Below are 22,797 nucleotides of genomic sequence, written 5' to 3' on the forward strand. Positions count from 1 at the left end.
AAAAATTTCCAAAAATCCGAAAATTTTCCAAAAAAGTAACAGGAGCGCATACCAGCGAAGAGGTCACATTTTTGTCGATCGGATCCGAAAAAAAATCTCCAAAAAATTTCCAAAAATCCGAAAAACCGAAAATTTTCCAAAAAAGTAACAGGAGCGCATACCAGTCAGGAGGTCACATTTTTGTCGATCGGATCCGAAAAAAAATCTCCAAAAAATTTCCAAAAATCCGAAAAACCGAAATTATTCCAAAAAAGTAACAGGAGCGCAGAACCGCTAGGAGGTCACATTTTTGTCGATCGGATCCGAAAAAAAAATTTCCAAAAAATTTCCAAAAATCCGAAAAACCGAAATCATTCCAAAAAAGTAACAGGAGCGCAGAACCGCTAGGAGGTCACATTTTTGTCGATCGGATCCGAAAAAAAAATCTCCAAAAAATTTCCAAAAATCCGAAAAACCGAAAATTTTCCAAAAAAGTAACAGGAGCGCATACCAGCGAAGAGGTCACATTTTTGTCGATCGGATCCGAAAAAAAATCTCCAAAAAATTTCCAAAAATCCGAAAAACCGAAATTATTCCAAAAAAGTAACAGGAGCGCATACCAGTCAGGAGGTCACATTTTTGTCGATCGGATCCGAAAAAAAATCTCCAAAAAATTTCCAAAAATCCGAAAAACCGAAATTATTCCAAAAAAGTAACAGGAGCGCAGAACCGCTAGGAGGTCACATTTTTGTCGATCGGATCCGAAAAAAAATCTCCAAAAAATTTCCAAAAATCCGAAAAACCGAAATTATTCCAAAAAAGTAACAGGAGCGCAGAACCGCTAGGAGGTCACATTTTTGTCGATCGGATCCGAAAAAAAATCTCCAAAAAATTTCCAAAAATCCGAAAAACCGAAATTTTTCCAAAAAAGTAACAGGAGCGCATACCAGCCAGGAGGTCACATTTTTGTCGATCGGATCCGAAAAAAAATCTCCAAAAAATTTCCAAAAATCCGAAAAACCGAAATTTTTCCAAAAAAGTAACAGGAGCGCAGAACCGCTAGGAGGTCACATTTTTGTCGATCGGATCCGAAAAAAATCTCCAAAAAATCGCCAAAAAATCCGAAAAACCGAAATTTTTCCCAAAAAAGTAACAGGAGCGCATACCAGTCAGGAGGTCACATTTTTGTCGATCGGATCCGAAAAAAAATCTCCAAAAAATTTCCAAAAATCCGAAAAACCGAAATTATTCCAAAAAAGTAACAGGAGCGCAGAACCGCTAGGAGGTCACATTTTTGTCGATCGGATCCGAAAAAAAATCTCCAAAAAATTTCCAAAAATCCGAAAAACCGAAATTATTCCAAAAAAGTAACAGGAGCGCATACCAGTCAGGAGGTCACATTTTTGTCGATCGGATCCGAAAAAAAATCTCCAAAAAATTTCCAAAAATCCGAAAAACCGAAATTATTCCAAAAAAGTAACAGGAGCGCAGAACCGCTAGGAGGTCACATTTTTGTCGATCGGATCCGAAAAAAAATCTCCAAAAAATTTCCAAAAATCCGAAAAACCGAAATTATTCCAAAAAAGTAACAGGAGCGCAGAACCGCTAGGAGGTCACATTTTTGTCGATCGGATCCGAAAAAAAATCTCCAAAAAATTTCCAAAAATCCGAAAAACCGAAATTTTTCCAAAAAAGTAACAGGAGCGCATACCAGCCAGGAGGTCACATTTTTGTCGATCGGATCCGAAAAAAAAATCTCCAAAAAATTTCCAAAAATCCGAAAATTTTCCAAAAAAGTAACAGGAGCGCATACCAGCGAAGAGGTCACATTTTTGTCGATCGGATCCGAAAAAAAATCTCCAAAAAATTTCCAAAAATCCGAAAAACCGAAAATTTTCCAAAAAAGTAACAGGAGCGCATACCAGTCAGGAGGTCACATTTTTGTCGATCGGATCCGAAAAAAAATCTCCAAAAAATTTCCAAAAATCCGAAAAACCGAAATTATTCCAAAAAAGTAACAGGAGCGCAGAACCGCTAGGAGGTCACATTTTTGTCGATCGGATCCGAAAAAAAAATTTCCAAAAAATTTCCAAAAATCCGAAAAACCGAAATCATTCCAAAAAAGTAACAGGAGCGCAGAACCGCTAGGAGGTCACATTTTTGTCGATCGGATCCGAAAAAAAAATCTCCAAAAAATTTCCAAAAATCCGAAAATTTTCCAAAAAAGTAACAGGAGCGCATACCAGCGAAGAGGTCACATTTTTGTCGATCGGATCCGAAAAAAAATCTCCAAAAAATTTCCAAAAATCCGAAAAACCGAAATTTTTCCAAAAAAGTAACAGGAGCGCAGAACCGCTAGGAGGTCACATTTTTGTCGATCGGATCCGAAAAAAAAATCTCCAAAAAATTTCCAAAAATCCGAAAATTTTCCAAAAAAGTAACAGGAGCGCATACCAGCGAAGAGGTCACATTTTTGTCGATCGGATCCGAAAAAAAATCTCCAAAAAATTTCCAAAAATCCGAAAAACCGAAATTATTCCAAAAAAGTAACAGGAGCGCAGAACCGCTAGGAGGTCACATTTTTGTCGATCGGATCCGAAAAAAAATCTCCAAAAAATTTCCAAAAATCCGAAAAACCGAAATTTTTCCAAAAAAGTAACAGGAGCGCATACCAGCCAGGAGGTCACATTTTTGTCGATCGGATCCGAAAAAAAATCTCCAAAAAATTTCCAAAAATCCGAAAAACCGAAATTTTTCCAAAAAAGTAACAGGAGCGCAGAACCGCTAGGAGGTCACATTTTTGTCGATCGGATCCGAAAAAAATCTCCAAAAAATCGCCAAAAAATCCGAAAAACCGAAATTTTTCCCAAAAAAGTAACCGAAGAGCTTACCAGCTGAGATGACGCTTTTCTTTCGATCTATTTCTTTCGTTAAAGTAGCTCGACACGTTGTTTTTTGATTTACTTTTTCGTTTATTTGACACAATTTTCACTGTAATTCGCAACCTATTGCTTTTCGTGCTTAAATTGATCTTCTAGGTGGTTCACGCACGCCATGGATATAGTAGGAGGGATATATCGGGTTATTGTGGGTTTTTTTAAATGCAAACTACTTCTGCGACAGTGTTTCTTCGAAATAAAAAACATGTTCTAATGTGAAGCGTCAGGTAGTTGGTTGGTTGCATATCCCCCGTGCGTTTGGGAGATCTGTTTTCACCGGAAAGTTATTTACAGGCCCAAACGATGCGCACGCTGCTTGGTGAATATATCATCTATGTTGGCAAACACATGGGACGCACTTTTGGCCGCATCGACGCGAAAGTGTAGACCGCGCAGGGCGTAATAATCTGCCAAAGGCTTCGTTTGCCGGTGGTAGGACTCGAGACGTTTCACCAGGGCATCTGCATTGTCATCACTGCGGCGCATCAACGGTTCGCCCGTAACATCGTCCTGCATTGCAACTCGTGGGGGCGCAAATTCTTCATGATACGATCGCCCGCTAGCCTGATGAATCAACCGACCAGTAATACGGCGAACCAGCAAGCTGTCATCGATTCCGAACTCGATTACTGCATCCAGGCCCGTTTTGCGCTTTTCGAGCAGGCTATCAAGCTTTTCCGCCTGTACCACCGTCCGTGGGAAACCATCCAGCAAGAAACCATTGCGGCACTCCGGTTTATCTAGGTTGGAATCGATCATATCGACTACTAGCTCGTCGGAAACCAGCTTGCCTTCATCCATAACCTTCTTTAGCTGGGCTCCGAGTTTTGAACCGGCCGCTATTTCCGCACGCAGCATATCGCCCGTAGACAGGTGGCATACGCAATATTTTTCCTTCAATAGCGGTGCCTATAAATATAAGAAAATACATTTTTTTTACAATTAGTAAAATAACAAATTAGTACAAAAATCATACGACAAAAAAGCTTAGAAAAGTTGGGATATGGCATAACGGAAAGGTGACGGAGCATTCGGTAAAGATCAGTCCGTTTAAGCGGATTAATCTGAACTGATATCACACACAATGTTATCGCTTAAAATGTTATCCATAAATCCACTCGGATAGAACGTGTATCCATTAGATTATCTTTGTGCGGTATCAATACACCATTTATCAAAACACAGGAGTCTCTTTTTTTTAGAACAGCTCAAGCGAATCTTATCACACACGGTAACAGCTGAGCAGAGTGTTATCTGGGTTATGTAATCACTTTAAATTTGTTACTTCTGTTGCTTCTGTTTAAATGGTGTATATATTATAAAATATTAACAGCGATGTGGGTTTGAACGGCACTTAATAAATCATTGAAAAGGATTACACATTTTTGACATTATTCGTATGCATCGAATACAACCTACCTGTGTTCCCTTACCAGAACCCGGTGGACCAAGTAAAATGGCATTGATACCGGTATCCGATCCAGATTCCGCCACCGGTTTCACTTGAGCTGCAGCATTAGGAGCCATATTTATCGTTCACTTGGCGTACACGTGCCTGAATAAACGAAACCAAACGGTTGAATGAATGTTTCTTACAGTACGCTATAGAGACAACCAAAATAAAGAAATTACTTTCACTCCTCGAGTTAGGTTATGGTGCTCACTTCCACGTCAAACGAACTCCTTCCTCGTACCACCGGGGTCAACACGCACAATGAATTGGAAACGGTTTAGACCTTACGGGCAACAGCAGGGAGAGGAGAAGCGGCCTGCTCGTGCTACCGCAATTTGCAAGGTGCTCTTCTTCCTTTTTTCTTCTGAGCAACACTGTATGACCATGAATGCCTGTGATGAGCTTAGTTACCTGTATTCAAAACATTGGTGCACTACTGTAAATTAGTTTTTCTGTAACTATAACATGATAATAACTGATTATTCTCATTATTTGTTTAAATATCGACAAATTTATTCACTGACATTAAACTTACTTTAAAAACATACACAAATTATGTTTTGACATATCAAACGTCAAACGTAATGTGTCAGCTGGAATTTAAATCTTGCGTAACTTTCCACAATTTAAAATTCTCTCCAGAAGCCTCTCATGACCTATGAAAAAGGACTCTAGCTTTGTTTTACATTGGACAAACAACTCAATAGTGTTTCATTGCAAACCGTTTGAGAAGACTGTTTTAACTCTGAGTTCGATGATACTTCGTTACAAAACCATTAACAGTAGTTGCTTCCTGGTGCTGAAAATCAACAACATGCTTCGCTACTTCGCTTCCACTGCGCATCCTCTTCGGTTCATGCTCGGGTCCATTCTGCACTAACGATTTTTGAATGAAATTGTTGTCAGCATGCGCATTTGGGACAGAAACGAATGAAATGACGAACGAACGACGAATACCACTAAAAACGTAAACGCAGGATATGCCTATTATATCAAGGATCACGCAAGTTGACACTAGTTAGTTACGTGCCAGTTTTCACAATGGCCAAGTTTAGCTAAAAATTACGGTCCGGTATTTTAGTTTTCTATTGCTCAATTCTCTGTTATGGCTCTTGTTATTACAATGGTTTCAGAGCTTATCAACGCCAGTGTGTTTGTTGGTGCTTGTGCTTGCCGAACAAAAAGAGTATCAGATGAATGCGTGTTTTTTAAATAAATTTTCGGTCACTTGTCGCAAAAACCCATCAAAGGATAATAGAAACAAGTAAACTGTAAAACATCTTCTGTTTGTACATGAGGTGAAGCGAAACACAAATGGAGTGTGCCTTAGTGACCTACTTGAAAAGTACGTATAATTTACTTTACATTGTAAAAATTGTAATGTGATAAAACACTTCGAGTTTAAAGTAATTCCTTTGTCTGATAAAACATTAATGGCCAAGCTGTAACATTTATCTGTTATATACGTCTAAATCAAGACCTTTTATATTCATGCTTTAATGTTGATTTAAATTCATGTTTATAATGAGTTTGTTCATCATTTTACTAAACTGTTTCGTGCTTCCATGCTAATAAGGAAATAAAAATCAATAAATTGAGAGAAGAAACAAGCGATATAATGAGATAGGAGAGAGAGAGTGTGAGAGAAGGAGAGCAAAATCATGTAATGGATTGCAGTTATGTTAACAACATTTAAATAATAGTCTGTATTTTTTTTTAAATTATTAAAACAATTTGAAATTAAGATGAACAAAAGTTTATAGCCATCTATAAAAGTTAAAAAATTTACAGAACTGAATACGATATATTAATTTGTAAAAAAATAGATATATTTTACATCACTTAAGGCACGCTCGTCGTTTTTTTTTTTAATATGTACCAACAAAAGTACATATCAATACAGTTATACTTTGATAAAATGTTTGATGTTGAGCTTTTTTTTTTAAACTTAGTTTTAGCAATCTTTGTTATAAACAAATAGGTCTACATCAAATATAAATTGTTGTTTTTTTTTGTGTAGCGTAAAGTTAGTTACACAATGTTATTTAGCTTCTTAAGGTGTTTTATACCGTTTTAATTTTCCAAACCATTTTCATCAAAGTACTTAGAGCACTTTGGTCATTGAAGTAAACGGTGTTGGAATAGAAGAAAGGTACCCATTATTATTAATATTAGAGTTAATTCTCTCTCTTGCTCTCCATATTTTTTTTCAAATATAAGATATTGTTAGAATCACATTAAAATTTTATGACAAAAACTAATATTGTTTATCATTTATGTTCAATTGAATATTATTTATTACCTTTGATTAATCCATTCAAAAACGATAAAATATTTTCAATATTTGCTTTTTAAAAATAAGGTTACGTGATGTATTCGACATCGATATGTCTTAAATAGAAAAAGTAGCTTGTTTTGCCTATCATTCCAACCGAAAAGTTGTTTGACTGTGCCTTTTATGGGTTGTTAGTTTAATGTACCTAAGATCGCCTCTTCCGTGGTCGTAGAAGGAACCGCAACTGGCGCTGAATTTGAAGATGAACCTCCTCCCGGAACAATCCAGACTGTAGTGTCGAAGTTTAAAATCGTATAAACATTATATGTCTGTACGGAATAATAACTACATATAGAAGCTACACCAATAAGCGTACCTCATGGAAGAAAACATCATAATATGGACACGTCCACTGTTCTTACTTACGAATTAATCCTTGAACCTTCGCTCATTACAAAGCCCATTTAAGATGGATGGTAATACCGGCAAACAAATGAACAAATAGTGGCCCACACTCAATGATGATTTCAGACATACAAGATGAATAGTTGAGTGAGAAAAAATTAAATCCTTTCACATGAACAATATATATTTCAACATTCGTTAAAACCCGGTTGAAAACAGTTTTGTGTGTACGTGTAGTGTACGGTACGGATTTTTTAAAGCATACGATTGAACCTTATATGTATAGCACATGTTCCAAGCCATAAGAACAAAGATTGATTGCTTAAATATTTGACGATACAGAAATATTTTTGAATGGGTTTTAAAACAAATTCTTGAAGAAATACAAATTACGTTGCGCTCCCTTGTGCCTAAGCATTTATTATAACATTACTTGATTTTTGCTATATTCATAATAGTATAATCATATGTACTGTGAAACTATGTTGGAACAATAATTACAACTATGATGTATTTTTTTAATACGCTGATTTTACTTTTTATCAGCCAGTAGTTAAGATACGAAAATGAATGATATACAATTTTTCTTAAAAAAATGTGGGTATAATAAATCACGATTTGAGTTTTGGTCATTTGGATTGAAGCCCAAATTACTTCCTAGAACATTGCATATCAAACTTGTTCCAAATAGTATCAAAATAACGATTACGCGCATATTTTCGAGATATTTATAGAGGTGAATAAACACCGTTCATCTTTACGATTCGTCCAAAAGAGGTAATTTTCCAAGATTAAGCATTCGATCTCAAAAAGAAAAGCGTGCTGAAATGTTGTATCATTTTTAGCGTTTTTAAAGTGAAGAGAAACGTTAACTTTTAAGACAATAGAAGCAATAGTGCAATATTCGAGCCATTTACAGATCGCTGATAGGTTTGATAATTTGAATCATGTTCATTATAAATCGGTCTATGTCTCTAAGCGTAAGACTCATTAAACACAACAAGTGTAAGCGAACAATAATTATATTATTAAGAAATGAAATGCAACTGCAGTCAATGAAATGGAACGGAAGCAATATAACAAATAACAGCTACAAAAAACACGACAAATGTTTTGTGTTTAAAAAGTAACAACATTTAAATTCTTCGTTCAATTTTTGTTCAGAATTCGCTCAATGTTCTGCTCTCAGCACTGTGGCGCATCAAATCATGTTCGCTACACATTGTTTTATAATGATCCATTCTTCGTACTGGAAGTTCTACTAGTGCTAATAATTACATTGCTGATAGAGTAGTGAAAATATTCAAATTGATTAAACGCATTTCCAAAATATTAAATTATTTGAATTTGTTCATGTTTAACAACATGATAAAGAAATTGGAACTTTAAAAAAAATTGTGTGTCTGGATTAGCATCAAGCAGAACTGATTGACAAACGTTGGTTTAAGGCATGGGGAAAGATAATTAGATAAATTGAAAAAAAAAATATATATGTGTATATATTTGTTAAGATTTCGCAACTTATATCTGATAACGTTTAATAAATGATGGATACTGAAACGAAAAAATAAATGAAAACAATAACATAGCAATACAATTACATCAGAAAAATAATTTAAAAAAGGAGTTTAGCACTAAAGCATAAATATTACAGCATAACTAATGTTTAATATTTTAAGAGCCGCTAATATTTACTAAACATAGGTAATATAGCTCACAACATAACTGAATATGAGGAAACCAATAAGATAAGGAAGCATTGAACACAAAATAGATATAAAAAAATACTAAATCGGTAAATTGATTTCACATAATGACGAATGATAATTTTTTTTGACAAAATGTACGATATAATCGATAAACGAACAAAGTTACAATAACCCTAAAATTTGCGTTATTATATAAGTATAGTTATGAGTAGCAAAACGCAGATAAAATAGGGTCTTCATAATACACGAAACATGATCTGGACCGAAACATAATTTGACCATGAATTAGTTTATCCCCACCCCAACACCTACTTCCTCTTCCGCTCAATAAAGCAACATATTTAAGATAATTTGGGAAGGAAAAAAACCAATTACTTACGAATAATAATCACTAGTAGAACAATGCCAATCACGCCCATAATAATCATCATTTTCATGTTGGCCCACCATTGCTTTCTTTTGAGTTTGCCGGCCTGCTGCTCGAACTGCGATGCGCCATGTTGCAATGCATCCGCACGTTGATCCAGTTCCGTAAGCTTTTGATCACGTTCTAGCACTTTCTCCACGTTAACACGCATAATTCCGACTACCTCGTCGACTTGAGCCTGTGTTTGCTTCAAACGGTTGTTGGTGGCATTGCCGCTAGATCCAGTGACCCCGCCGGACCCCGGTTGCACACTGTCCGATGATGGTGGGGGCGGTAATTTAGGAAAACTGATTAATAAGTTGACCAAAAGCCATTAAAAAGGAATAGCTGTTAGTCTGGTGGTGTAGTACTAGCTATTTTTACGAAATGTTTAATAGTTATCGAGTAGACCGTGAATCCATTATTCTATCATACTTTATAAAGTGTAACTCACCCATTGGAATTACTGGCATCAGAAGTCGACATATTGTTATGTTTTTTTTTAAAAATCACTGCAACAGCCAAATTAGGTAGGATCTGAAAAATAAAATAAATGGTAAATAGCGAATCATAGATGGAAAGATATGTAAACTAATCAAAATATAAATAAAAATCAGAAACATTGAATGTCTTCGATGAATCATACTGTTGAAGCTGAACTTATCAGTCATATTATTGTTATACAGGAGGAAATGTGCTAAAAAAATCCAATAGCTGGAACAAGGATGACTAATTCATTTGCTTCAACCACTTGTGGAGTTGATTCCAACACATTCCGTCACTGCTAACGTTTCATCTGAATCCGAGCTTTAGTTTCTTCGAAAATGACTTCACACTTGATGATAAAAAACACACTTCTAGCAAAAATTTGTATTTCTACCTTGCTAACTAAACAAATACCGATTGGAATCAATTGAATCCACAAACAATAATGAAAATAACCAAAGGCAAAAGACACGCATCAAAGGAAATGTAACTTTTTTAACAATAACTGCTCTGATCAAACGCGGAAGAGAGCCTGTATATAATTGTTTGTAATGGTTGGCACATAACAGGTAGTTTGAGAACTATTTTTTTTTACACAGTGAAAAACAGCGTAATTTTTTAATGCATTAAGCTTCTTGTTCTTCTTCTTACACTTGGAGCTCTGATGTTCACGGAAAGTTACAACGATACAATTGATCGACGTTGATCACTTGCATCAATCAAGCGCAACAGTTGTATTATGTTTCAACTATATAGCTGCCACTAACAAATGGAATGGACTTTGATTTTAACAATTAGTAAAAAACATTACAAGTACGATACCTTCTGCAATGGTTTAACACAACTGCACTCCTAAAATGCTATGACACTACAAACGTCACGTCGTTGATTACGTCAACTTTATTTCAGTTGTTCATTCGTCATACTGACGATCAACAATTTATTACCAGAATTCATCCAATTTTGTTATTGAAAAATGAATGATCGTATTCTCATTTGTTCGTTTTTTATGTTATTAAATTGGAATCCAACAGATTGATTTGATCTTCAATGATCGCTCGGCGATCGATTTTGTGTTGTATTTTTGGATTTAATATTTTTTTATAAACATCAATTTTTTTAACTTTGGATTGAAAAGCGTAATCTAATCATATATTATTTTCTATTCTTGTTGACGCACATCCTCATTCAAACATAAGCGATATCACGGTGAAGTCGCTCTCCTGTATGTCGAACGGATTTCAGCGAGACCTCTAAATGATCAAAGAATGATGCGCATGGTAGGGTCTAAGTTGTTGGCTCGGCTGCTTCTTCTCATATCATCCATAACGTTGATATCGTTGATGATATTAACTCGTTGCGGGTTTGGTGGATTAATACTGAAAGAAAATGACACGATTATTAATACAAGCTCAAGCGGTAGAGAACCGGAGGCGGCATACCATGTTGATGAACGTGCACGGGATGCTCAAATAACGATGGAATTCTTCGCCCAGCCCAACCATTATCAGCCTCCTGACCATGAGCAACAAAGTGGCTATTTGCAAATGCTGCAACAGCGTGAGGAAGAAAATCTCAAAGAGGTAGCGAAACTGACGGCCGAAATACGAGCCTTGAAACTTCAGATCCTGCAATTGAAAAACAGTCTAAATGGGGCTTCCAATCCGTCGTCAATCGCCCAGCCAATCAACGCCGATACCGCGGACACCATGAACCAATCGATGCTCTCACTAAACGCTCCTCAACCTACGCAAACGGTGCATGATTGCTCCACATTCATACGGCGGCAGGTAGGATCGGCCGAGATCCTGCATGGACTGCCGTTGAACAACGAGTACGAGTTGATACCGTTCAATCACTTCACATTCAACCGCTTATATCCAATAGAATTGGGGCTTGGAAAGCGTGTCGTCGAAAAACCGATCGGATATAAAAGAAAGGACATACTGGGCGCGTTGAATAAGGCACTGGAGTCGCTCAATCGTAACATTACCTCCACTGCTCAGCGCTATACCTTGGATGATTTTATCGAAGGTATGTATCGCAACGAGCCCACAACTGGCACTCAGTACGAGCTGCACTTTCGCACCAAAGATCTAACCAACCAAAGCCAACAACAGCAGATCGCACAACATTCGCATGACACGCATTCGCACGGTACCACGAAGTTGATCGTTATGCGACCATTTGCCCCACTGCAAACTGTGCAGTTGGAGGAGTATGCAAAACCGAACGAAAAAGAACTGATCTATATCATCTTGCCCCTGTCCGGACGGACTGCTACATTCCAAAGCTTCATGGACAAGTACGTGAAGATTGCACTGAAACACGACAAGCGTGTCCACCTGACGGTAGTATATTTCGGTGAGCACGGTTTGTCGGCGGCTCGGACGATCATGAGCCGCGTTATTGGAATGAAAAATAGCGGAGGCACTGATGCGAACTTGAAACTGCTCGCGCTCAACGAAACCTTCTCAAGGGGTGAGGTCAACGAAACGATGGAGAAAAAAGTTGGAACCATTTTTAATAAAATGTAATTGTTTGTTAATTTTTTTATGTCTTATAGCAAAAGCACTACGAGTTGGGACCGAAAATGTATGGGCCTCGCAAACGCCAGCGGACAAACGGAAAGATATACTTTTATTTATGTGCGATGTAGATATCGTATTTAGTGCAAAGTTCCTCGATAGGTGCCGATGGAATACCAAGCCAAATAAGAAAGTAAGCATATTCATCAACTTGTTCCTAATTACTATGAGCAATACTTATACGTGCGATATTTACTTGTCTCACAGGTCTATTATCCAGTTGTCTTCAGTCTGTACAACCCACACGTGGTGTACACGCTACAGGGGAAAGAAATTCCTCCCGAAACGGATCAACTAGTAATTAGCAAAGATTCGGGATTTTGGCGTGACTTCGGTTACGGCATGACCTGCCAGTATAGATCTGATTTTTTGCGAGTGCGAGGTTTCGACGAGGAGATCGTTGGTTGGGGCGGCGAGGACGTAATGCTGTATCGAAAGTATGTACGATCGCACGTGAAGGTGATACGAGCCACCGATCCCGGCGTATTTCACATCTGGCATCCAAAGGTATGCACAGGACCTGCCACATCGCCTACCGGCGGACAACGGCAGCTTACACTGGATCAATATCGAGCTTGCATCCGGTCACGTGCTCTCAACGAGGCATCACACGCACAACTCGGGTTTTTAGCTTTCCGTGATGATATTATAGCGGCTGCCGATGCCAATTCGCTGGCGCAAGATGCAACCATCGGGTTGGAAGCGGGTGCGCATCGGGATTTAGTGCGCGGCGCATATCACGACGCTAAAATCATCAACTATATGAATTTGATAAATGCGTCCGGCCAAAAAAACATCAACCCCAACCCTTCACTGTCTAGCCAGAATACTCACGATAGAAAGAGTACATGATCTTTTGTGGTACATCATCAGGAGAGTGTTTGGAAAATTGAGTTTTAGTAGGTTACCTTAGTTGGGGTTGGTGAAGATCACACACGTTCTTTAGTTGTTGTTATTCTTGTTGTAAGAAATTCCGATCAAACTTCTTTCGCTATTTATTACAAAACACGTATCGAAAAGCTGTACATAGAGTTGTGTATATATAGCAGCGGAAATCCATTTACCTTTGAATAGGCGTGAAGAAAACAAATCCAAATTAGTTTGAACACTCGCGTAACACGCACAGTGACATGCGTGAAAGGTGTTTTAAAATATTAATTAGCATGCAGAGCAATAGAATGAAGAAAAAAAAATTGATAACAAATAAATGATAAAATTGCTCCAGTTAAATTATGGAAAAATCTCTCGAACAACATCGAACAAAGCTCGACTGTTGTCAATCATAATTAGAAGTATAGTAATTTCATCAAGCAATTTAGTGCATTCAAATTTAGTTGATTTGCTCGAACAAACCTATGTTTTATTTGAAACAAATATCAATCGGAAAACTAGAGTGAGAGAAAGAATAGCTATAAATAATGAAGGTTTGAAGCAATCTTACACTACCAAAGTGCTAATGCTTACGAGCATACAATGACATACAAATCTATCCTTCATTTATTAGTTTAGTTGAAATACTGTCGATTAGATTTATGTTTTATTGACGCTCAAAGCTCCATGATAGATTCTCTAAACAAATGTTTGTTATACTATGCAAAACATGTTATGAGATTTAATTTATGTAATTATAATGTTGTGTAATTTTCCAAATTTAAGAATAAAACCGACTTCACTTTAATAGATGTATTGCATTTATTGCTAGTCGTTAAGCTAATTTTTCAGTGTATTTTCCGCATTTTTCCATAATGGTTTGTATCACACCGATAGTCGAAAGCTAGGCTTTCAACACCTTTTGGCCTCAGTCTCATTGTTAAAAAATAGTGCAGCTTATCTTGTCGCGTGTAATGATATCGAAATGCAAAACAGAAATTTGTTAAAACAAATTACATTTAACATGTGATTTTTTGTGTTTCTACGACCGTTTTATCTGGAAACAGATTCTGCTTGACTACAAACGTATACTTATTGCCTTTTTGATTATTGTAATAAATTTACATACTCTCCATGTGCCACATTAGAGCTACTCGCAGGCTACATTTCAGCCACGGAGCATGTTAAGTTGATACAATGATTTGAAAGGCACTGGCATTATTAGACCAGGAGGATTTTCCCCATTTAGACATATTATCTTTTTATTACAAGGTTCTAATTCCATTACGAAGGTCGAATTGTGAATTCTCAGATATAGAGAAACTAGGTAATGGTGCAAGGCGAGCGGGAGTAAAAGTAAAGAGTTTTTAATGTTTTTACCTTTTTTTAACCATGCATCCATTGGACTAAATTCGGATATGTATGTGGCATGGTATATGGAGGAGATAAATTACGAACTTGCTACTTGCTGTTTTGATCCGATTGGGAATGAATGCAATGCGCACGAAGCATCCGAGATTAAAGGACATCTGAAAATTTCCGGATCGTGAAAATTAAGGCACAACTTGTTTAACTGCTGCTCGCATACAGAGCTGGAGAATTGTATGCTTTTGCACGATTCGTGACGAGATAATCGCGAATGGATCATTAATTCAATTCTTCGAGAATATAGAAATTTAAATTAACAGTAAAAAACTTAAAGACAACTTCAGCTTTTTCTCCATATTATATATCACTTTAATTTATTACTTTTGGTGAAAATGATAATAACCAATGAATCTATCAAACAATGTTTAGGAATTTTTTTTACGCGGAAAAATTGTTTTCAAACATTTTAAACATGTTTTTAATACTGAATTTGTTAGGCAGCTATTGTAAAACCATTATTGTGTAATGAACTTTCTGCATCTTTTTATGTAACTCGATTGAAAAAATGAAAAATAAATCGAATAAATCGCTATAATAATAGCTCACAATTAAGTGATAAAGTGATTAGGTAAATACAGAAGCTCAAAATTATACGCAATTTGCAACTTTTATCCTATAACCAACAGCTACATTGGAAAACACTTTTGAGTAAATTTTGTAAAACGTAATATTTTAAAATACGCATAAAAAGCCTGAATGAGAGTAACAAAAAGTGGCTGGATTAGTAGTTCTATGTGTTAGTTGCGCGGCTCCCTTTGTTGCTATTATGTAAATCAATTTATTCGGGCATTTTGGCGCGGTCGTGTTCCTTTGTTTTCGTTCTGCTGTTGTAAACAATTTGAAAGCAATGCTGCTGGACTTGAGAGTTTGGCAGTTATGACAAAACTGGTGGCTTGTGCATGAACAAAAAAAAAGGTGCGTAGCGAAGGCTATCGACGCTTCAAGGGTCATCCAATTTCAAGGTTCTGGGAACAGTACTGGTGTGGAAAAGCCTGTGCGTCCCCAGAATTGTGTGTCGCATATTATGGTTCGTTTATTACATGCTTTCGTTTCTAGCGTGTTCGAATAATGACGATTATTTTACAAGATTGCAAAATATTTGTCCCAATGGCAGTCAATAGTCATATAAAAATTGATGACCTTACCAATGGATGTTCAAAAATGTTACCTATATTCTTTACATGGAAAAAATAGAAAATTTAGCCCTTCTAAAATCGTAATTAAAATACCAAACTATCTCGTAGCGTTTGTGTCCACTTGGTATATGATTCTTGCTGTATCCGTGTGTTAAAACCTATTTGCTGTAGCTAATAACACGAAAGCGTACAGAATGATCCGTCGAACGAAAGATTTATCTATTCAATCTCGTTTCTGGAAGCCTTTTACCGGATTCAACTACGGCAATTATTAATCTGTTTAGTTCCGGTAGGTGGCAAAAAGTAATTTTCACGAATGTTGCTCGTAGTTGTGGACTAATAATGATCTAGTGCTTTGACCTTTGAGAGTGTACGGTATGTAGGCCATCAGTTGTTATAATGAGATTTAGAGTTGCTCAATTTTGACCATTTCATTTTTCCGACTGAACATACCTATCGCACACATGCTGATCACACTAATGGGGTTGTAAGATGAAAAAAAGAGAGAAGAATCGAGTTATCTAACATAAATCCCATTGGAATTGGAAGAACAACCGCAACCGAGTGCATCTCTCTGTTTTGGAATTCATTAGAAACTTTAACCTTTTTAGCCATCCTCTTAGAACTCGCGTAAAGTGCAACGCTAAGCTCGAATTTTAAGTTGAAATGCTAATAACCGGTACATCCACAATCGAGCGGCGTGTGGAATTTCACGCGTCTATGCGCAACCGCATAGAACAGATACGCGTACGGTCGTTGCGATCATCGGAGAACGATAATCGTTGGCTGAATTTTTCATGCTCGAAGGCAACACGCGTCCTACACACTTGTTTAATGGGGTGAGATGTAGAAGGAGCGATGTACGAGGGGTACTAGTTGCGGTCTGTGAACTTGTCACAATGATCCTTCACTCCCTGTTTCGTTTCATTCATACTCATACCAGCCCATTCCATAATTTAAGCCACTATTCCACTATTTAGGCTGTGGTCTAGACTATGGTCTACGCGGGTGTATGAGTGTGCCTGTTTGATGTATGCTAGAATATAATTATAAGCCCGATGAGGGTTATTTTTCCATCGTACATTTCATGTACAAAATAGCATTGTGCACTGAGATGAAACAAAACATAACCACCTCTCTAGGCGGTATGTAGGATTTCCGCGCGGTGAGAGAACGTGATAAATGGCGGACGGACAACAAAATGAAAAAAAAAAAATATACAGAGCTGCGAAAGAAAAAGCTTAATGTCACCCCCGGCGCATTGCCCTGTGCCGTTGTGGCTTGAGCGAACGATAAACTGGGTTCAAATTAAGCGCGTATTATATAAAATGTTTTGCCGACGAAAGCTGCTGCCCGATTCCACTGTTGACCGTCGGTTGTGGTGCACATTTGGTGATGACAGCGTGCCTAGTGCATATTTTGGTGTGAAAAAATCATACTTAGAACGTTCAAGCAAATATTGTGTTTGGTAGTGTTTTCTGAAACCCAAAAAAAATTAAACAACCGTAATACTTTGTTAAAAATCAGTATTGGATTAACGTTTTCGACATATACGTGAAATGGTCGTGCTTGTGAAGTTTATTACGAGTAACTAACGGTAGCGTTGTAACTCATTGACACGTGCACGTTTTCAGTTGGTTTTTAAAATCGAAAAGTGTGAATTTAAAATTAAAAACGTAAAATGCTGAAGGTAAACTAATAATATTATATTTACTGATCATAAAAAATAAAAACAATGAAATAATGAATATTAATTTTAGTAAAATACATAAGATCAGAAATACACCAAGACTCTGTTCTGTAACGAATTGTACATGCATCAACCGTAGTGTAAAAATGTTTAATTTATGAATTTTTTTTTTCAAATTTGACTCAGTTTTGTTCAAATGTTGTAACTTTTTAAAATTTAAATTGTGTTTGAATAATAATCATACAAAATATAGTATTTTAAAAAATATACGTAATCATTTCTTAAAATGTTATGCAATGATATAATAATTATTATAACATATAAGGTCGCAAATCAGATTGAAAACAAGAAAGCCTTTTGAAGATGAACAAAATGTAAATCTAGGTCGAAGTAGAGAAACAAATTTCATGATTGCGTTACGTAAACTGAAAAAATCTACATTTTAACAATTCAAAGTTAGTGTATTGCGTAATTGGTATTATGTTGAGAATCCTTTGTTGGATGAACACATTCACCGAAAGTGCTAAAACTTTTTTGTAATTTGTCACTTGAAAAAGGTTAAAGTAAAACTCATAAAAAGAGGGTTGTAGTAAAAAATAAAAATCGAAATAGAATACTTCCGTAAGCTATAATCACGATTAGCAGTATATTTTGATTATATTTCGGAACACGAGTGCGAGACACTTACATACTACGCTTGATTAACCATGCAAAGATCCACTTCATGTACAGTTGCGCGTGTAACATAATAGTAATGAAATTATGCCAGAGGATGAAGCAATTGGAGATGGTCAACATTATAGAGGAAAGCATACTATAGCCAAATAACAATCGTATTAAACAAACGAATAAAAAAGGGTCACACTAACGTGCGTTACCCCTAATAGTACTTTTTTCGTAATAGCAAATTTATGGGATTTAAATCTAGTATGGTATTAGCCATTACGAGAAAAAAAAATCTATATTCAATTGCTTTCATATCAAAATGCCATTTAAACCATTCACAAGAAAACCTTTGGTTTCCATTCGCAGTCAGTGTCAGTGCTTCTGCTGGCATGGCATTTGGTTGGTGCCAACCTCGTACCCGAGAGTACCGTTACATCGGAAAAGCTTGTAAATGCGCCTCCGATGCATCCCTCGACCACATCCTTAGGCAGTCTTTACCGTAGCGCGAGAGATGATTACAACTCGAGAAGGCATTGTTCAAACTGCGGACCAGGCTACGAGCGGGATATGCGTAGCTATGGTCGGCAAACTGGCATAACAGGGTATTACAGCGGAATGGGCTCCATCGATGACGATCGCAATTGGTATTATCGTCCAGAGGGTTACGATGACCGGTACAGAGGAGGAGTTTCCCAAATGGGAAATTTTCGGCAACCCTCTTACGCAGGGTAAGTTGTAAATGCGGTAGAGGGTGGAACATCTGGGCTCGTGTTTTCCCGCAACTAGCATTCATCTGTGCAAAACGCACTCTATTCACACGCATAGATATGAGTATGATCGTTACATGCATCGACCTGATGATCGTGGTGGATATGGCTATCCAGCGGTTATGTCGATGAGAGCAGGTTACTATGATGGACCAGGCAACAGCAGGATGCCATCGTACTATCCAGAAATGATGCGTGGTTTTGGTTATCGGGGTAACGGCTACGATAATCTGGATCCACGTTATGATTATTATATGACACAACGGGGCAACCCTGCTGCGATGAGCAATAGAGGTATGATATGATGAAGAGATAAATGTGTCACCCATTTTAGCTCCCGCACAGAGCTCTCAACCTTAAACATAATGCTGATGATTTTCTTAAAAAATCCTATTGAATCCCTGCAACTTATTACAGACCGTTACTATGGATCCTCGGGATACTACGATGATCGAATGAGCTATGGTGGTCAATACGATAATAAGAATTTCCGACCGTGGGATCAAACATACAGGTACTACAATCCATACAACTATAACCCATATTCTTACTACTATTAGTTGAAAAGCTCCGTGTAATGATTATTCTGCTTGCATGCCGACACAACGCTTTTGCATTATCAATGGAACAATACTAGCTTTTAGCTGTAAATTTTGCTTTCATTTTCGTCAGTAGCTTTTTTAGTGTTTGCTTGATTTTTTAATAGCTTTTAATATTAGTTTCAACGAACAAAACGGTACCTTTGGTTCTTTTGTAGGCGGCTGGCACTTTATTGTCTTGGTATTACTTACCACCACTATTTGTCTTATTACATTTGATTTACTTTTTGTCTTAAGCTCGTTATAATACCATATCTACAAAAGGCTATTTGTTTTGAAAAGTTTAGGCAAATATTGCTTTTTGGTTTTTTTATGTGTGCTCTCATGCCAGTGCGTATTGTTTGCTTCCGGTTTAAAGGACAGTGCTTTTTCTATGTGGTAGTTTGGTAAAATAAATTAAAAAACGAATTAAAGCATAAAATAGGAAAGGACTCTGCTAATAAAAATCAAGCCATGCCAATAACATCCGGTAAACGATCGTTTCATTGTATTCTCAACTGCGTATTAGAGAAATCCTGAATATTGTAAATTTCTGTTTGAATTTCGCTCTTCAAGGTTTTATGTTGCAAAATGGTCTAATATTGAATAAACAAAAATACAGCTTATTCTAAGATACAACGAAATGAATAACAGTTTTTGGTGATATATTTTTTTCCTTTTTTTAATTATTAAAGCAATGAATGATTAGTCAAGAAATGTTGAAAATTTTCACAAATAGTTTAATAAATAGTTTCGAATTTCCGTGAACATCATCTCGCAGGTACCATTTCTATCAACCACTATCCAGTGGGTAAATAGTTTGAATTTTTATCAAAATATATCGTATCCTACCAATTCTTACGAATGGATTATCAAAATAAGTAAGACGGCTGCTGGGTCTATTTTCTGAGGTGTTTAGTGTGGTGGCGATCGCTTCATGTCTAGCTCAATGACAATTGCAAATTATTTCCCACAAATGTTCGATACAAATAATAGACACATGTATCAAAAAATGTAAAGTCCAATGCGCTCTTAGCATTTTGCTATCAACGATAGAGCTGTTTTTTATCGGTCTATATGCTTTGCAATGTTAGCTGATGTACATAAATGAGAAATGCTTGTATATGAAAAATCAAATTGCTTTTTGCAGTAATGCACATTAACACCTCGTGATCGCATTCACGAAAAGTAGTAGCCAGCCTATTGTAGCAGTTTTCTTTGACAATAAAATCAACATTAAACTATTTACAAAACCCTCCTTCAACCCTCAGAGGAATATCTGGTTTTGATAATTCTGGACGTGGTTATTATTTTGCAAGTCGCCCCTCAACATCTTCCTCCCAAACACTACCACCATCATCATCATCATCATCATCATCACCTTCAAGTTCCTTGTCCGCACACGCATCATATCATGTACAAGCACATCCCGTCCTAACATCGGGCTACAATGGGCAAGGAAGCGGGCATGAGCACCACCAGACGGGTGGCTCAAATGCAGGAGGCTACCGGCCGGAAGCGAATCACCAGCATCACTATAACGGACAAGATCGGCCCGATTATGAGCCCTCAGATTCGACGCAAAATTGCTGCCGTAATCGATATCCAGAGTATGCATCTCATGGCCACGGCAGCTCCAACTCTGTTCATAGCTACGGTGGCAGTAGTGGTGGTGGGGGTGGTGCAGAGAATGCTCCAAGACCTTCTGCAGCTCCAGGGAGTTGGAATTACATATCGGGTGGTACACAAACCGGCACTGGAGGTAGTGGCCATGCCGGAGTAGCGAGTAGCTCGTATGGATCTTATGGGGAACCACACAGTGGTCCAGGACACTATCCAGGACATAAGAACAATGGTGTGACTGGATACAAACACGAAGACAATAAAAATCGAGACGATCATTATAGAGATTCAGATCATCGGCAGCAGAGGTAAGTATCTTTAAATTCAACTACCTACTTCGATCAATCACTCACATATCTCATCCACATTTCTCTGTATCTTTGTTTTATATCAGACTTTTTTTATGTTTAGTTTTGTCATTTTCAAGTAACACTGTTGTTTTATTTTAAACTTTTATACAATTTTAAATAGACACGCTCACACCATCCAATCCTAGAATCATTCAAAGGTGTTTTTTTACTCAACATTTAGTTTCCTAATGCACGTTAATTTACTATAGCACTAAATTTTCACATCGTAAGCAACACCACTATCACTAGCATTTCAAAAATAGATACATGCGGCAGCGGCGAAACACATGCACTGGGCTTTAACCAGTATACACGTGTTGTGATATACTGAGACGATATGATTAAAGAATTAATGTTCTGAACAGTGAAAGTCTCCGATTTTTCACTAAGAATACACAAAAAAGAGGTTTTTCAGGATTTCAAAAAGGTAATAAAAACTAAGAATTGAAGAAAAAAAATGTACGTGAATGCAATACAATGTAAGAAGGAATAATGATGATATAATTCATAGTTTGTGAATCTTTGGATCTGAAGCAAGGCATGCTAAGTTATTTGCATAAATAGGGTTCTTATAAAGCAAATTAATTTTCTTAGTTCTTTTACGAAATCTTTCTCCTTCTTTTCTTCTTTCTTCTGCTTCTTAATTGGTTCAACAACCGATGTACGATCTAAGCCTGCCTTGATAAAGCTGTCTTGGGAGAGGCTCGGTCGCGTTTTGCAACCGATACAATCATGAGTTTGTGTCCTACACTAACGCATCCTTTGTTCTTACTAAGTGGATTAATTTTATTTACGAATTCTACAAGCTCCGCAGTTCACAAAACAGTAGTTTTTTTTAATGATCTGATTATGCGTAACTGATCTGCGATTTTATACATCCTTTGCGAACCAGCGTCGGCATCCTTTTTGGATGGGCAATATGAAAAAAAACATTGAGTAATATTTCAGCTATGTCAGTCTCAACCCTCGCTTGATGCTTTAGTAGTTTTTTTTTACAATCATATAAACATTTTCCATTTTCCTAACCATTAAAAGCAGAGCGTTGTTACTTTCTCCCTTGCTAGCGCTGCCTTCGGCGGGCGTCCGCGGCCATCATCCTTAGGGGATACGAGCTATCTGATGGATCGTGTCAACAGTGTTAACAACCGCGATCTCTCGGATCAACCAACGGCAGCTGAAGTTGGTGCTACGAGTGTGAAACCCCACGAAACTTTTACTGTTGCAAGTGAGTCGAACAATATCGAACAAGTCGAGCAGCACGTAGAATCAGACAAGCGAACCAACCAAGATCAAGCTGCATAGCCCTACAGTACACGTCGACTCGAGATGTGGAACGGTAGCCATTGACAGTATTGTCGCATTCCTTAGTTTTCCCTATCATACACTAACGCTGCCTGTTTACTGAAGCTGCATGCTCGCGCGTCCATGGATACAGTACTAAAGAAATGC

At 37.2% G+C, this 22,797-nt stretch overlaps 4 protein-coding genes across 7 annotated transcripts; 2 read left to right on the forward strand and 2 right to left on the reverse strand.

Annotated features, from left to right (window-relative positions):
* Positions 1-2,953: 2,953 nt before the first annotated feature.
* Positions 2,954-4,933, reverse strand: LOC128727422 (adenylate kinase). The gene is made up of 4 exons (XM_053821332.1): positions 4,907-4,933; positions 4,551-4,804; positions 4,338-4,473; positions 2,954-3,827 (listed from the first exon to the last, which is right to left on the reverse strand). The coding sequence occupies exons 3-4, from the start codon at positions 4,443-4,445 to the stop codon at positions 3,207-3,209; spliced, it is 729 nt and encodes a 242-aa protein (XP_053677307.1). The 5' UTR covers positions 4,446-4,473; positions 4,551-4,804; positions 4,907-4,933; the 3' UTR covers positions 2,954-3,206.
* A 1,717-nt stretch (positions 4,934-6,650) lies between these two features.
* On the reverse strand, positions 6,651-10,496 carry LOC128727252 (synaptobrevin). Of its 4 annotated transcripts, none has more exons than XM_053821144.1 (4): positions 10,475-10,496; positions 9,621-9,703; positions 9,140-9,438; positions 6,651-6,935 (listed from the first exon to the last, which is right to left on the reverse strand). In XM_053821144.1, exons 2-4 carry the CDS (start codon positions 9,650-9,652, stop codon positions 6,838-6,840), a joined length of 429 nt encoding a protein of 142 aa, XP_053677119.1. In that variant the 5' UTR covers positions 9,653-9,703; positions 10,475-10,496; the 3' UTR covers positions 6,651-6,837. The 4 variants fall into 4 exon arrangements, with proteins under 4 accessions (XP_053677119.1, XP_053677120.1, XP_053677118.1 ...); XM_053821145.1 differs by lacking the exon at positions 10,475-10,496 and adding an exon at positions 10,304-10,455; XM_053821143.1 differs by lacking the exon at positions 10,475-10,496 and having other exon boundaries at positions 9,140-9,474; positions 9,621-9,699.
* Positions 10,497-10,920: 424 nt separating this feature from the next.
* LOC128725301 (chondroitin sulfate N-acetylgalactosaminyltransferase 1) lies at positions 10,921-13,912 on the forward strand. Its single transcript, XM_053819035.1, has 3 exons — positions 10,921-12,133; positions 12,219-12,373; positions 12,448-13,912. The coding sequence occupies exons 1-3, from the start codon at positions 10,921-10,923 to the stop codon at positions 13,090-13,092; spliced, it is 2,013 nt and encodes a 670-aa protein (XP_053675010.1). The 3' UTR covers positions 13,093-13,912.
* Positions 13,913-17,355: 3,443 nt separating this feature from the next.
* Positions 17,356-22,650, forward strand: LOC128724483 (DEAD-box ATP-dependent RNA helicase rde-12). Its single transcript, XM_053818208.1, has 6 exons — positions 17,356-17,364; positions 18,397-18,758; positions 18,856-19,091; positions 19,215-19,311; positions 20,647-21,306; positions 22,413-22,650. Exons 1-6 carry the CDS (start codon positions 17,356-17,358, stop codon positions 22,648-22,650), a joined length of 1,602 nt encoding a protein of 533 aa, XP_053674183.1.
* The last annotated feature ends 147 nt before the right edge of the window (positions 22,651-22,797 follow it).

The sequence above is a fragment of the Anopheles nili genome, chromosome 3, assembly GCF_943737925.1.
Source record: "Anopheles nili chromosome 3, idAnoNiliSN_F5_01, whole genome shotgun sequence".
Taxonomy (NCBI): Eukaryota; Metazoa; Arthropoda; class Insecta; order Diptera; family Culicidae; genus Anopheles; species Anopheles nili.

Bases quoted from the DNA above. Each gene is read 5' to 3' on its own strand.
- LOC128727422 (XM_053821332.1), bottom strand. From the start codon at position 4,445: ATGGCTCCTAATGCTGCAGCTCAAGTGAAACCGGTGGCGGAATCTGGA. The intron at 3,828-4,337 runs GTAGGTTGTATT...TTATATTTATAG, and splicing joins GTTCTGGTAAGGGAACACAG to GCACCGCTATTGAAGGAAAA.
- LOC128727252 (XM_053821143.1), bottom strand. From the start codon at position 9,652: ATGTCGACTTCTGATGCCAGTAATTCCAATGG. The intron at 9,475-9,620 runs GTGAGTTACACT...CTTATTAATCAG, and splicing joins GATGCCAGTAATTCCAATGG to TTTTCCTAAATTACCGCCCC. The intron at 6,936-9,139 runs GTAAGTAATTGG...TCGACACTACAG, and splicing joins TCTACTAGTGATTATTATTC to TCTGGATTGTTCCGGGAGGA.
- LOC128725301 (XM_053819035.1), top strand. From the start codon at position 10,921: ATGATGCGCATGGTAGGGTCTAAGTTGTTGGCTCGGCTGCTTCTTCTC. The intron at 12,134-12,218 runs GTGAGGTCAACG...TATGTCTTATAG, and splicing joins CAACGAAACCTTCTCAAGGG to CAAAAGCACTACGAGTTGGG. The intron at 12,374-12,447 runs GTAAGCATATTC...CTTGTCTCACAG, and splicing joins ATACCAAGCCAAATAAGAAA to GTCTATTATCCAGTTGTCTT.
- LOC128724483 (XM_053818208.1), top strand. The intron at 19,092-19,214 runs GTATGATATGAT...AACTTATTACAG, and splicing joins TGCTGCGATGAGCAATAGAG to ACCGTTACTATGGATCCTCG. The intron at 19,312-20,646 runs GTACTACAATCC...TTCAACCCTCAG, and splicing joins CCGTGGGATCAAACATACAG to AGGAATATCTGGTTTTGATA.